The 13,929-nt window shown below is 43.3% G+C and overlaps 1 protein-coding gene across 4 annotated transcripts in view; it reads left to right on the top strand.

Annotated features, from left to right (window-relative positions):
* The window catches only part of Kctd3 (potassium channel tetramerization domain containing 3), a 51,786-nt gene that overhangs the window by 3,341 nt on the left and 34,516 nt on the right, over nucleotides 1-13,929 (top strand). For all 4 annotated transcript variants that reach the window (XM_052737980.1, XM_052737977.1, XM_052737976.1 and 1 more), the window contains exons 2-8: nucleotides 2,441-2,494; nucleotides 3,063-3,108; nucleotides 4,111-4,184; nucleotides 7,144-7,202; nucleotides 7,426-7,506; nucleotides 8,402-8,542; nucleotides 9,105-9,195. In XM_052737980.1, coding sequence (XP_052593940.1) covers nucleotides 2,441-2,494; nucleotides 3,063-3,108; nucleotides 4,111-4,184; nucleotides 7,144-7,202; nucleotides 7,426-7,506; nucleotides 8,402-8,542; nucleotides 9,105-9,195 — 546 coding nt within the window. The remainder of the gene's footprint in view (nucleotides 1-2,440; nucleotides 2,495-3,062; nucleotides 3,109-4,110; nucleotides 4,185-7,143; nucleotides 7,203-7,425; nucleotides 7,507-8,401; nucleotides 8,543-9,104; nucleotides 9,196-13,929) is intronic.

Below are 13,929 nucleotides of genomic sequence, written 5' to 3'. Positions count from 1 at the left end.
TTGGGCAGGAGGCCCTGGGTTGTACAAAAAAGCAAGCTGAGTGAGCCATAGGGAACATTTTCTTCATTGCTAATTGATATAGGAGGGTCTGGCATGCGGTGGGTGGTACCATCCCTAGGTAGGCAGGCATGGGCTGTATCAGAAAGGTAGCTGAGCAAGCCAAGGAAAAGAGCCAGCAAGCAGCATTGCTCCATGGTCTCTGTGTCAGTTCCTGTCTTGGGTTCATGCCTTGGCCTCCTTCAGGGATAGACTGAGACCTGGAAGCCAAATACACTTTTTCTTCCTAGGTTGATTTTGGTCAGTGTTTTGTCGAAGCAACAGAAAGCAAACTAGGGCATGGGTGGATCTTCCCATTCCTTTAATCTAATTCGGAACTCCTTCACAGACATGCCAAAGGGTGGTTTCCATAGTGATTATAGACAATCAAGATGAACTAGCCACGCTGTTACTTGAGGTTATCTAATGCCTTCTGAAATCCAGTCTTTCTGTGGATTCACCATTGACTGATTTTCTTTTAATGACTAGTGGTAACCTTTGTTCTATTAAAGAGTTTGCTAAGACACACTGGTAGGAAAAATTGTCATGTTTTCTTGAGGACCTGCTTGTTGAACTCATTTATTTATGTCTTTATGTCTTTATTTGAGACAAAGTCCCACTGGCCTCTAATTTGCTGTGTATCCCAGGCTGGCATGGAGCTCATGCCATTCTCCTACCTCAGCCTCTGGAGTAGTGGAATTACAGGCATGTACTACCTAACCTGTTTTTAGCTCCTTTCTTATATTAATGTGCATAGGAATTGCTTGACACTTAGATTATTATAACCTGTGAAATTAGTTGTGAGTTAGCATCCTTGTGTGTCTATAAGATCTTTTGATGGAATGTATGTGGGATCTATCTATAAGAAATTGTTTGGGGCTGGAGAGTTGGTTCAGTGGTTAAGAGCACTTGTTGCTCTTGCGGAGGACCCAGTTTTGAATCCCAACACCTACATGGTGGCTCACAACTGTCTGTAACTCCAGTTCCAGGGGAATCTGACAACCTCTACTGCCCCCTGTGGGCACCAGGCATGCACATAGTGCATATGGATACATGCAGGCAAAACACTCATAAGATAAATCAATCTTTCAAAAAACATTATGTCCCTGTTTCCCTTAGTAGGTCACTGAGAGGATGTGTTTTCCTTACAGACTGTGAATTTGGGATGGAGGAAGCAGAGTTAATTTTTTCTTTATGATTAAGAAGCTTTCTTTGATAACAATGGATGATGTCTGTGAGATAGATAATGGGCTATGTCAGACATTTTATGGAAGGGAGCTTGCACTTTTTCTGCAGTCACTGACATTAGGTGACATAAGGCCTGGTCATGCCAGTGGCCATGTGGACAGCTTGGTAACTTGTTTATCAATACTTTATATAGAAATGTTTATCAATACTTTATATAGAAATGTTTATCAATACTTTATATAGAAATGTCCTGTTGAAGCCATATAAAGCCCACAGGTTTTGCAGAGGAACCAGTGTCTCAGTTTGTACAAAACACTTAATTGTGCCTCTGATTATCACCTCTGTTTCAAAGTAGCTCTTGGGTCTATGCCAGTGTCAGGCTACAGGATTATAGGTCATTCTCCAAACACTGCCACCCACTTTTTTTAAAAACATAGTTTTATTATGATGATGATGATGATGATGATGATTATTAAACATGCTTCTGAAAGTAAGCTTGGAAGTGTATGGTTTTTAGGGAGTCATCATCTATCAAGAAAGGAAGTGGTTTAAGCCCTTGGTGTCTCAGTGCTCAGGTGTGCACTTGACCTCTGCAGTTCTCAGCTTGGCCTGCAGTTCACTGACATTTGCTGTGCCACTTGGAAGATGGGAAAGGAAATAAAGGAAACCTTGAATGATAGGCTGGAATTAACAAGGAACAAACAGTACCCATTTAATTCATAAATTGAAGATAGCCCAAGAATGCTGTAGAGAGAGTGTTGAATACATAATTTACATGAGTTACTAGTTGCTCAGAAAGAGGTCATACAGGACAAAATGTCTAGAAACACCATTGTGGATTTGGTAAGCTAATGGTGTCAGCAAAATGGCTGGACTTGGACTGTTGGACATGAAGAAGGTGATTGAGCTGGGATGGAGACATGAGACAGGAACACAAAGTTGGGGGACAGCAGCGGCACCAAAGATTTGCACAGCTGAGCCGAGAAGTTGAGCTTGTTGTGATGGACTATAAAAGTTGGGATTTAGGAAGCATTGCATTTGATTTTGCTGAGAGCTGTTTGAAAATCTTAACTCTGATTGCAAAGTAGTAAAATTTAAAAGTAGTAAACACGATAAATAGAATCAGTGCAAGTGTAACCGTATCAGCTTGTGAGCATTGCTGTCTCCTGTCTCAAGGTGTGTTCTCATTTATAATGCAAGGCAGTTTCAATTGCAGATTCAGTACCTCAAGACAGACTCTCATGTGGATTCCAGATTCTTTTTTTTCCAGGTAACTAATGTAATTTTTTATGTTATTATATATTTGGTTAGTTGCCAAAATATGAAAATTTTCCTTACTAGTTACATTAAGATTTTTTTTTGATAATTTGAATTAAAAATGTTAACTCTTGGGCTGGAGAGATGGCTCAGAGGTTAAGAGCACTGACTGCTCTTCCAGAGGTCCTGAGTTCAATTCCCAGCAACCACATGGTGGCTCACAACCATCTGTAATGAGATCTGGTGACCTCTTCTGGCCTGCAGGGATACATGCTGTATATGTAATAAATAAATAAATCTTTAAAAGAAAAAATGTTAACTCTTAAATGAGAAATTTTACTGTTTTTGTACTATTGAGAAGGGGTTTGCTATGTATCCCAGGCTGGTCTTGAACTCCTGATCCCCCTGCCTCAGCCTTCTAGTTGTTGGAGTTACAGGCATACACCCCACACCTGGTTAAAACTGAGTTTTTTTTTTAAATGGAGACAGAAAATTTGCTTGTGTTGGCTTTGACATTAGTAAGGAAGTTGTTTATGTTCAGATTTTTGTAACTAACTCTAGCTTGTTTTAATGGTCCCTAGTTTGCTGAGTGGAAGAATTTCAACACTTCGAGATGAAACCGGTGCTGTGAGTATAAAGTTGTGTTTTGAAATTCAGTCAACAAATGCTTATAATTTTCAGTGTATAGTGACAGGAAAGCTCACGTTGTAGTAAACACAAATTTAGTATGGCGTTTTTATTAAATTGGGACATACAGTGTTTCTAAACTGGAGACTCTTAAGCAGTAACTGTTGTATATAGCAGTCTGCGATGTTTGTGATTAGAGTGATTATAGGATGTAGATTTCATTGACAATTGATGAGATAGTTCCTTAGTCAATAATTGAAACTTTAAAAGTCAATCAATATAAGTAAGAAACTGTTTTGGAATTCCAGTGGTAGAAGCTTGCAGGTGGGAAAGTCCTACAATTTTTTATGAACCTGTGGAGACAAAGGCCGGGAAAGTTTATGTGCACAACGTGGCCGTGGATGCACTTGTGTTCAGATAACTAGTGTGAAAGAGAGTGACAACCCACAGAAGCAGTTTAAAGTTGTTTATTTGGTGAGAGTTGAAGGCAAAATAAAGCAGCAAAGCAGATGTGTCTGCATGAAATTTAGTTCAAAATTAAATAAAAACCCAGTTCATGGTTTTCCCGTTGGAAGCATCTTTGTCCTCTTCATTCTGTGGTCCTCCATCTGATATCCTCCTAGCCCGTGAAGCAGAGATGGTGAGGTTGTCAGCTAAGGCTGTGTAAGTCCTGTTCTCAGGTGACAGCTGTGGCAGCACTGACCTGTGTCTGTGCAGGAGAGCACAGCGCTCCCCTCGTCATTCATTCCCAGGAGTCCCGGTGGCCACCACAGTGGGTGCTGCCCGAGCAGCGTGAGGTTGCCCGGGTGTTTCCTCCAAGCATTGTTAGTAATTAGAAATGAAAACACATGCCCACACTGACTACGGCTATACCATTTCAATTTTAGAAACATCAAAACCAAGGCAATCTGTCAGTCAGTCTCTGTTCCTCATTAGTGTTTCAGATGTTGAAAGCAGGACATACATTTTTGACTTGATAATAAAACAGTTCTTCACTTGCAGATATTTATTGATAGGGACCCGGCAGCATTCGCCCCCATTTTAAATTTTCTTCGGACAAAGGAACTCGACTTAAGGTAAGAGTCTCGTCGTTTCTGAGGCCTTGCTGGCACCCAGTGTTTGGGCCTGGGCACAAAGTAATGTGCTTGCCCAAGACGGCTTTTTAGTTGATGTGTTTGTACTTACTATGGCATACCGTGTTGACACTTAGTAAGATGCAGGCGTACAGAATGTGACAGCATGTGACTGTCATAGCAGGGTAATTACTGCATTGTCTACTCAAATGACACTCTGTGTTGGGAACCTTTAGTACTTCCTCTGTTATTTTGAAGTGTGTAGTTAATTGTAGACCACAGCTGTAGACACAGATGTGCTGTGTACCTTTGACAAATCTCCACCTGTGTTTTGTTACCTGCTTCTTCCAGCCTCTGAGCACCTCTGATCTACCCCGTGAGCAGCAGGCATCCTCAGCTGAAGGTGGATGGTACAGGCCACCAGGCCTCTTTCCCTCAGAATGTTGTGGCAGCTTCCTGGGCGGTCCCTGCTTTGCCCCCCGTGTAGTTCATTCGGTCCTGCAGCCCACAGCCTGCGTCTCACCGGGCTGCTGTTCTGCTGAGAGTGGAGAGGTTCTTTTGGACAAATGGCTGATAGTTTTGGGTTTGGTCTTGCTTGTCTGTCTTCTGCCTGTACTTAATTTCTCTCACAGTGGCAGTTCTCCAGTGTCTGTCTTTGCTGTGTTTGCCTAAGACTTCTTGCCTGTCAGTGCCTCAGCTCCTGCTGTATACACTTACCTTTGCGCTGATCTTTCTTCAGCAGACCGCAACTCTAGAAGGGCACCCTCTCTTCACTATGTGGCCGAGTCTAGCCTCGTGACCGACATGTAGTAGATTGCAGATGATATGGATCGTGAACAATCACTTGAACCATATCTGTGAATTTGCCATCTTGAATTACAGTTTGCATTTCTACAGAGAAGCTTTAGTTAGGATTTTTGGCAAACCTTCACTGAAGCTCAGAATTTTTTTGTAGGGACAACTTTTAGGAACCTTGGTGTTACTGTTAGCTGCTGCTCCACTTAATTCTGACTCATACTGAAGATGTGTTCTTTGCAGATGGAGTTGTATATTCATTATTTTGGTCTGATTTGTTCTTTGCTATATTCCCAGTGCTGATGTATCTGATGTATGCAAGCCAGGCATTTGTGAAGTCAGTAGAAGAGCATTGAGGGATGCTTGTTTGCATCTTATGTCTGGGCCTGGAATGGGTGAGAGGTAGGCCCTCAGCTTCCTGAGTGAGACTGTTTTCTTGCACCTCATTTATTTAAAAACTCAAGTTTCTTTGTGACTGACCCACTGTTACATCCACAAGGAAGGGCCCACCGTTTACTCACCTCTCTTCATAGCACTCAGAACCTTTGGTCGCTTGAAAAAGGCCCAGCAAATTAAGTTTTGTGAGTGGTTCCTTTTAAAAAGAAAGGAAGAAATTTGTGAAAAATTGTTGTAACCCTGTTTCTTGCATAACATTTGTTTTTATTTTTTGTTTATTTTTTTGAGACAGGGTTTCTCTGTGTAGTTTTGGTGCCTGTCCTGGATTTCGCTCTGTAGACCAGGCTGGCCTTGAACTCACAGAGATCTACCTGGCTCTGCCTCCTGAGTGCTGGGATTGCATAACATGTTTGTATTGCTGGTACCACTACTTAGGAATTTGTCTCTTGGCTGTCCGGGGATGGCCTGCAGCTCCTTGAGGAGTCCCATGTTTGTCTTGAGCCCTACCTTGTCTTGGGCCTTTGCCACTGTACCATTGACTTTTGGTTTTAAAGGGGAGTTGGGAAGTTTTTGGCATTCTTGTGTGTCTGTGTGTCCGAACTAAAGTTGGTGTCAGGCACCTTGGATCTTTCTCTCTGCCTTTTATTTGCAGGCATGGTCTCTCAGTTGAACCCAGATCTTACCATCACTTGGGTTAGTTTAGCTAGCCAGCCTGCTCTGGGGTCTTCTTTCTCCACCTTCTGCATCTGGGGTTGCTGGTGGGCTGCCACACCCATCTGGCATTTCTGGGATGTGGACGGATCTGAATCCCCTCCCCTTGGGTCCTCCTCTTGGGGCTGCAGTTGCTCCACTCCCACCCTTCCAAGTCCATACCTTCTAATAGTAAATGAAATGGTTAACTCACAATTCCATCTGCTAAGGTTTCTCTAAGGAGGAGCAGATCGAAGCTGAGTGTTCGAGTTGTCCTTGGTGCTGTGGGCTCCGGAGCTCACTGTTTTCACTTATTTACATATTTCCTAACTTTACTACTGTGTGGCAAAACCACCTTCATCTGGATACAACATCCTTGCTGGCCTTTTACAGTCCAAGTTTCACTTTATTTTACCAGCAGATATATTGCAGGGTGTGTAAGTGAGCACTGTTCTGGGCACAGTCAGAAGAAAGCTAAGCTTGCAGGGTGCTCGCAGTACAACAGGGGAGGTTAAAGTGTGCACAGAAAGAATTGTACTTAAGACAGTAAGACAATGGTTTCTACAGGGTTTTTTCTTGTCCGATTTTTCTTGGTAATTTGTTTGTATTAGCCCTCTTACACAAATCATCAAAACACATATGGTTTTTAGGTAAAAAAAATTTTTATTTTGAAGTTTTATTTTTGTTTTATGTTTATGAATGTTTTGTCCACACATGTGTCTGTGTATCATGTGCATACAGTGTGTCCTTAGAGGTCAGGAGGAGGAGTTGGATCCCTTGGAACTGGAGTTTCAGGTGGCTCTGAGCTGCCTTTAGGTGTTGGGAACTGAACCTGTGCCCTCTGAAAGAGCAGCATACACTCTTAACCACTGAACATCTCTCCAGCCCAACAGAATGTTTGGTTCTATGTGACTTTCCTTTAGACTGTCAGGTGATGAATGGCATTAGAAAAAGATTATGAGAAAAACAGATGTAAGCTTGATACCCCGTCCCCGTGAGGAGTCTGGTGTTTTCTCCTTTGTCTCCTGGCAGCTCAGGTTGTTGGTTAGAGCGCTCACAGCCTTTGTTCGTGTCTTTACAGGGGAGTAAGCATCAATGTTCTCAGACACGAAGCAGAGTTTTACGGGATCACTCCACTAGGTATGTGTTGATCTCCCGGAACTGACCAGGGCAGAGTGTCTTCCATCAGGTCCTGTTGAGAGTAGTTCAGTGCTTAGTATTTCCTAATAAAAAGATGACCTCAGCTGTGAATTATTTTAAACATTTCTCCTTTCTCTTTTTGTCACCCTTAACTAGAGAAAGTAGACGTGGAGCAGGTGTGTGTTTGCATGTCCCCCTGACAAGTTTGTGTTGACTCTTACAGTTCGAAGGCTGCTGCTATGTGAGGAGCTGGAGAGGTCGTCCTGTGGCAGTGTCCTATTCCATGGCTACTTGCCCCCACCAGGTACTGCAGCTCAAATTTGTTCAGACTTGTCACTGAGCAAGAACAAAAACAAAAATTATAAAAACCGCCAGGTGGTGGCGGCGCACGCCTTTAATCCCAGCACTCGGGAGGCAGAGCCAGGCGGATCTCTGTGAATTTGAGGCCAGCCTGGTCTACAAAGCGAGTTCCAGGAAAGGTGCAAAGCTACACAGAGAAACCCTGTCTTGAAAAACCCAAAAAAAAAATTATAAAAACCTTCTTGGTTATTTGAGTCTTGATAAATCTGAACCTCAACAGCATGTGCCCTTTGATGAGAGTGAAACCACACAGTATGTGGAGCAGGGGTTGATGCCACCTTCTGTAAGGGCCCAAGAAGATCTCTATGGCAGCACCACAGCTGCCATGTACACCACGAACCCTTAGCCCAAGGACTGGAGCCCTGGAGCTCTGCAGGTGTAGGTCAGTGTGCCCTCAGCTACTGAGAAGAGTTGGCCCTTTCCCTGGGCAGCATTGTGCTTCTGAGAGGTGTTGCTTTTGAAAAGATCCTGTCTGAAAGGATGAGGAAATGAAGCTTTGAGGCAGTGAGTTTGGACCTAGTTAGAATGACATGTGACTACCATAAGCCTAAAGAGCAGCTTAGATTGGATATCCTGATTGCTCAGTACCCTGAAGCTGAGTAAAAGGGCATGTACTATGATAAGCCTTAATCTCATGGGCTGTGAATAGTAAAAGTACCAGGAATTGGTTGGGTTGTATCTTATTTTATTTTTATAGTTAAATTGTTTGCAATACATTGATGTGTTTGAAGACCTATTTTTGATATAACAAAGTTTAGATGCTCATGTCCCTCTGTTAAAATGTGATATTTTTAATTTTTGGAAGGGTAACAAATAAGTCTGTCTTTTCTCCTTTGTAGGTATTCCCAGTCGTAAAATAACTACCACAGCTAGACCCTCTGTGGATGCCAGGAATGGACTGAATTCCACGGAAGGTGAAGCCCGAGGAAGTGGGACCCAGCCTGTGCTCCCTGCAGATGGAGACGAGACTGTTAGGCTGGGTAAGGGGGTTCAGAACACAGACAAGGAAGGCTTGTGCTTCGTTCTCAGTGACAGGCTGCCATGGTGTGTGAACATGACTCTTTTGCTCCACACAGACACAGACCTCCCCCCCCCCCCCCCCATACTCACACTCTCTTAGGGTGCTGTGTGTTGAACCCATGGCTACAGTACTGAGTGCTGTGGTACCGGGCCACACCCTAGCCCTTTATTTCCATTTTAAATCTAGATTCATCATTTAGATCTTGGAAAATCTCATTTAACACACATTTTCATTTGGAGTATAATGTGGTCCTCTGTTTTTGTTTTCTTTCTGTTGTTTTTTTCTGTGGAACAGTTGACAAACTTTCTGCTGTGAGCTGGCATTTTAGGCTCTTGGGGCTGTGGTATCTGTTGGAAACGCTTCACTTTGCCTCTGTTTGATGAAGACATGCTCTGTAGTGTAAGCTGTGAGCGTGCTCTGCTCTGACCACCTGTCAGCCAGACAGGGAGAAGTGAACCGGCCTTGGAGCCCGAGCTTTCCGACTGAGTTAAGGTGTAAAAGCTCCTCTCTCGATCCTGCAGGGTTTCCAGTGGATCCACGGAAGGTGCTAATCGTCGCGGGCCACCACAACTGGATTGTAGCGGCCTATGCACACTTCGCCGTCTGCTACAGGTACCCGTCCTGAGTGATTTGCTTTTGTTTTAGAGAATTATGTTTTATATCTAGGTTAAACATCTGTCTCTTTTAGCCATCAGTTTCTCTTCTGCATGTTTCATCCACTTCACTTGGTAAAAATTTAGTTTGTTTTTACTTGATACCTACTTTCTGATAGCCTTAATGGGCTCTATGTTTCCCAGACGGTAGAAACTTCGATGCAGATGAGATATGTTGCTTTTTCGGGCTCACTTAGTTGTTCCATTGACGACGTTAGGCAGGATTGTTAATGTGAGCTCTGCAACTTCTTTCTTTATGATGAGTCAGTCTCATACTGTGCAGTAGAGGCGGGGGGAGCTCTCTGTACTGGATAACCCGCCACACTGTTGGGAGTAGTCAGGCAGAACTGTTGTGTGTAGAATGATACAGCTCGGTGTCTGCGGTGTGTGGAGTTTTAAGGTAGCTGAGTTAGATTGGAAGGCAGTGAAGAGGAGTGCAGAGTCCAAAGTGAGTTTGTTTTTAACTGGGGAAAGTTTGACTCTTTAAAGCCCCTTGGCCTGTGGGCCACTGGCCATGCTGCTGCTCTGGAGGCAGAGGCAGAGAGGTGGCCAGAATTTATTCTCTCAATATAATCCCGTTAAATTTTGTTGTTGGAAAGTCAAAGAAGTAAGAAATTTTTTGTTACTTTGGTTAAAAAGAAAAAAGCTGAAGGTTGAAAGTTTAAAATCCGGTCCCATTGTAAATCCTGAAAGCGTGCCATGCAGGTTTGCCTCTGGAGGAAGGTGCATGCCAGTTGCTTGGACATGCCTTTGGTTGTGAGGCTTTGTTCTGAGTGCTTTGCAGGTTTTAATTCAGTTACTAAAGAGTATAGAAGTAAGCTCTGGGGTGATTGTTTTGTAGCTAGCTCTTATAGATCACGAGACTGATTTAGTAAGGGGATTTTTTAGAGTTGGTTTATATTTACCGCCACTGAGTCTAAACTGAAAATGTCCCTAGATGCCAGTCTCCTGGTTGTTTTGTATTAGGTGCACACTGATTATTGCCAGGGAGTCCAGGAATGTACATGATGGTGACGGCTACGTGGTATGGCAGCTCTGCCCCGTCACAGACTGATGATAAAAGATTTCCAAAGACATTTCATAGTACTTTTTAAGATCATGGTCTTTTCTGCAAGATAATTTTCTTCACAGTTTTATGTAAGTTCAAAGCCTTAAAGTGGAGAATGATGTGGTGGCCACTGTGTGTTTTCCCGTAGGCTACTGGCTTCTGTGTGGTTGGGCTTTAGTTTTGTTGTAGCTAGAGTTTTCCTGCCTGACCCACAGTCAGGACAAATCTCTTTCACTTGCCAGTCACACAGCCGTCAGACCCGACCAAGTAAACACAGAGACTTATATTGCTTACAAACTGTATGGCCGTGGCAGGCTTCTTGCTAACTGTTCTTGCAGCTTAAATTAATTCATTTCTATAAATCTATACCTTGCCACATGGCTCGTGGCTTACCGGCATCTTTACATGTTGTTTCTCATCATGGCGGCTGGCAGTGTCTCCCCCACTCAGCCTTCCACTTCCCAGCTTTATTCTCCTCCTTGTCCCGCCTATACTCCCTGCCTGGCCACTGACCAGTCAGTGATTTATTTATTGACCAATCAGCAACACATTTGCCATACAGACCATCCCACAGCAGTTTTGTGTCTCATTTTCTTCCTGACTTTGACAGTCTTTGAATAAATGAAGAACTTGTGTAAATTGCTGTCCTCTTGCACTCTCAATGTGGGAGGAATTTCCTTTGTTGTAGGTGGTGTAAAGTTTAAGAATGTGAGTAACTATGTTTGTATCATTTATCATGTAAGTCAGTTTCCTGCTGAGTGTGTGTGTGTACACATATGTGTATGTATATTTGTGTATTTGGGTATCTTGAACTCTTACATGCTTATCATACTTAAATATACCCTGTTACTTTGAGGAACAGTGTATTTATAGTACATTTCACACTTACTAAACCTTGGGTGTGGCTTTACTATGGAAAACATGATAATCTCTGCACTGCCGTCCTAACTCCAGAGTCAGCAGTAAAGAGCTGGATTGTCAGTTCTTGCTGTCTAGTTTAACATGGAAAATTATATAGCTAATTGATTTCTTTGCATGCATTTCAATTTGAAAACACAAGTTCACCTGCCTTACTGAGTTAAATTCTGTAGCTGTGCAGTCATGCTCTCCAGATTATAAATATTTTATCCTGTGTGCTCTCTGGAGGTGGGTGTTGTGTATGTTCCTACATATTTTCTTTGTATGATCATACCCTTCTGTCCTTCAGTCCACCAGCATGGCTGCTGAGATCTGTTGGGAGCCGCCCTGGGGCCACACCGCCACACAGCCTGTGGCGTTAGTCTTGAAGTGTGGACAATCCCTGCTTTGTGCCCAGTCTGAAGGAAAGGGCCTAAAAGTCTTCATTGTGCAGTAGTTGCCTGTTTTAGAGTTTATTAGATGGGTTTTTTAATGTTTATCTTAATACATCACTCCCACCTGGTGGCCAAAAAGGGTAATTACAGACCTTACAATGGAGAAAATGGATAAATTTTACCCTTTATTGCTTTGAAGCTTAAGTTAGGAAAACGTTAATTCTCATTATGGCCTGATTTTGTGAGCTGTGGTTGTCTATTACTTGAGCATACATATTTAAATGAAAATGGTGGCCTTGCCTGTGCGTGTGCCCGTTAAGCAGCACGTGTTCTACCAACGGCCACCCAGGTTAGCGTTCACCGTGTGCCCATAGTGCCCACAGTGGGAAAGGGCAACGTGCTAGGCAGGACCAGGATGGTACTTTTGGTTGTTTCTTCATCATGATGATACAAGCAGGCTGTAAACCTGGAGGCTTGCTGTGCAGTCAGATAGAGTACCTGTCTGGAAGACCTAAATTCACACAGGACAGAGAAATTTGTTAAAAGTGGGAACCAGGCATGGTGGTACAAGCCTACAATCTCAGCCCGAGAGTCTGAGGCAGGAGGATGGAATTGGAGACACAGTAAGTTCTACTTCATGCCATCCTCGGGTACATAGAAAGACCTTACCTCAAAGAGAGACAGGTGAAGGGGCCAGGGAGGAAGAGGAGATAACCAGAAGGGCACCTGTAGTTACTGGAGAAGCCCAAAAATGTTCTTGTTGGCCTCGTGAAGTGGCCTCGTAAAGTGTCACATCTAGATTCATATAAACCATCTCAGAGGAGACTTCTCAGCCCCACTGTGCATTTGTTCTAAGGAATTTAAGGTTATGAGGTAATGTCATCTGAGGTACAGAGTCTTCAGTTCTTGCCACATCACACTAGTGACATCATTAATATGATTGCTGACAGGAAGGAATACAAATTCTGTCCAAACTTCTGGCTGTTGTTGGCCATCATTGTCCACGCAGAATGACAGTAGCAGCTTTATGGGAAATGTGAGAATTACAACTACCTTAAATTTTTTTTTAAAGTATTGTATAAAACAAATTCTTTAGAGAAATACATATTCTAGTCCCTTTTTTGTGGTCATATGTTCTATGTATGTAAATGTAAGATGAGGAATAATACGGTCTTTGTAGATTATACCAGCCTTTTTCTTTTGGGCTACCAACCAGCTCCCAAATCATGACAGAGAAACGTATTATTAGTTATGAATGCTCAGCCTAGCTTAGGCTCGTTTCTGGGTAGCCCTTTTTTTTTTTTTTTTTTTTGGTTTTTTGAGACAGGGTTTCTCTGTGTAGCTTTGCGCCTTTCCTGGAACTCACTTGGTAGCCCAGGCTGGCCTCGAACTCACAGAGATCCGCCGGCCTCTGCCTCCCGAGTGCTGGGATTAAAGGTGTGCGCCACCACCGCCCGGCAAAAAGAGAGGACACCTTTTTTTTTTTTTTTTTTTTGGTTTTTCAAGACAGGGTTTCTCTGTGTAGCTTTGCGCCTTTCCTGGAACTCACTTGGTAGCCCAGGCTGGCCTCGAACTCACAGAGATCCGCCGGCCTCTGCCTCCCGAGTGCTGGGATTAAAGGTGTGCGCCACCACCGCCCGGCAAAAAGAGAGGACACCTTTTTTTTTTTTTTTTTTGGTTTTTCAAGACAGGGTTTCTCTGTGTAGCTTTGCGCCTTTCCTGGAACTCGCTTTGGAGACCAGGCTGGCCTTGAACTCACAGAGATCCGCCTGCCTCTGCCTCCCGAGTGCTGGGATTAAAGGCGTGCGCCACCACCGCCCGGCCTGGGTAGCCCTTTTAACTTAACCTGTTTCTCTTTATCTACCTTTTGCCTCGGGGCTTTTTACCTTTTCTTACTTTCTTGATGTCTCTCTCTGGCTCACTGACGGCTGCTTGGCTTCTTGCCCTGGGTGTCTCTCTCATTCTCTTCTTCTCTTGAGCCTAATTTCTCCTCGCCTATCCTTTCTCCTGCCTTCCTATTGACCATTCAGCTTTTTATTAGACCAATCAGGTGCCTTAGCCAGGCAAGGTGAAACAGATGCAACACATCGTTACGTAATTAAACACACCTTTACATCGTTAAACAAACGCAGCAGAAACAAAAATAACACACCTTTATACAGTTAAAGTAATATTCCTCAGCATAAACAAATGTAACACATCTTTGCCCAGTTAAAATAATATTCCACAACAGTAGATGACATATCAGTTACATGAAGTAAATATAGGTAGGCGGAGGGTGTGGCCATCTATTTATTTGTTTTTGCTTTGTTGGTTTTTGTTCTTTTTCTCTTCTACCACTCAGTTTACCTTA

Source organism: Peromyscus californicus, unplaced genomic scaffold, assembly GCF_007827085.1.
Source record: "Peromyscus californicus insignis strain IS unplaced genomic scaffold, ASM782708v3 Scaffold_14__1_contigs__length_90479793_seg_2, whole genome shotgun sequence".
NCBI classification, from domain to species: domain Eukaryota; kingdom Metazoa; phylum Chordata; class Mammalia; order Rodentia; family Cricetidae; genus Peromyscus; species Peromyscus californicus.
This window is presented reverse-complemented; position numbering and strand designations above follow the sequence as displayed.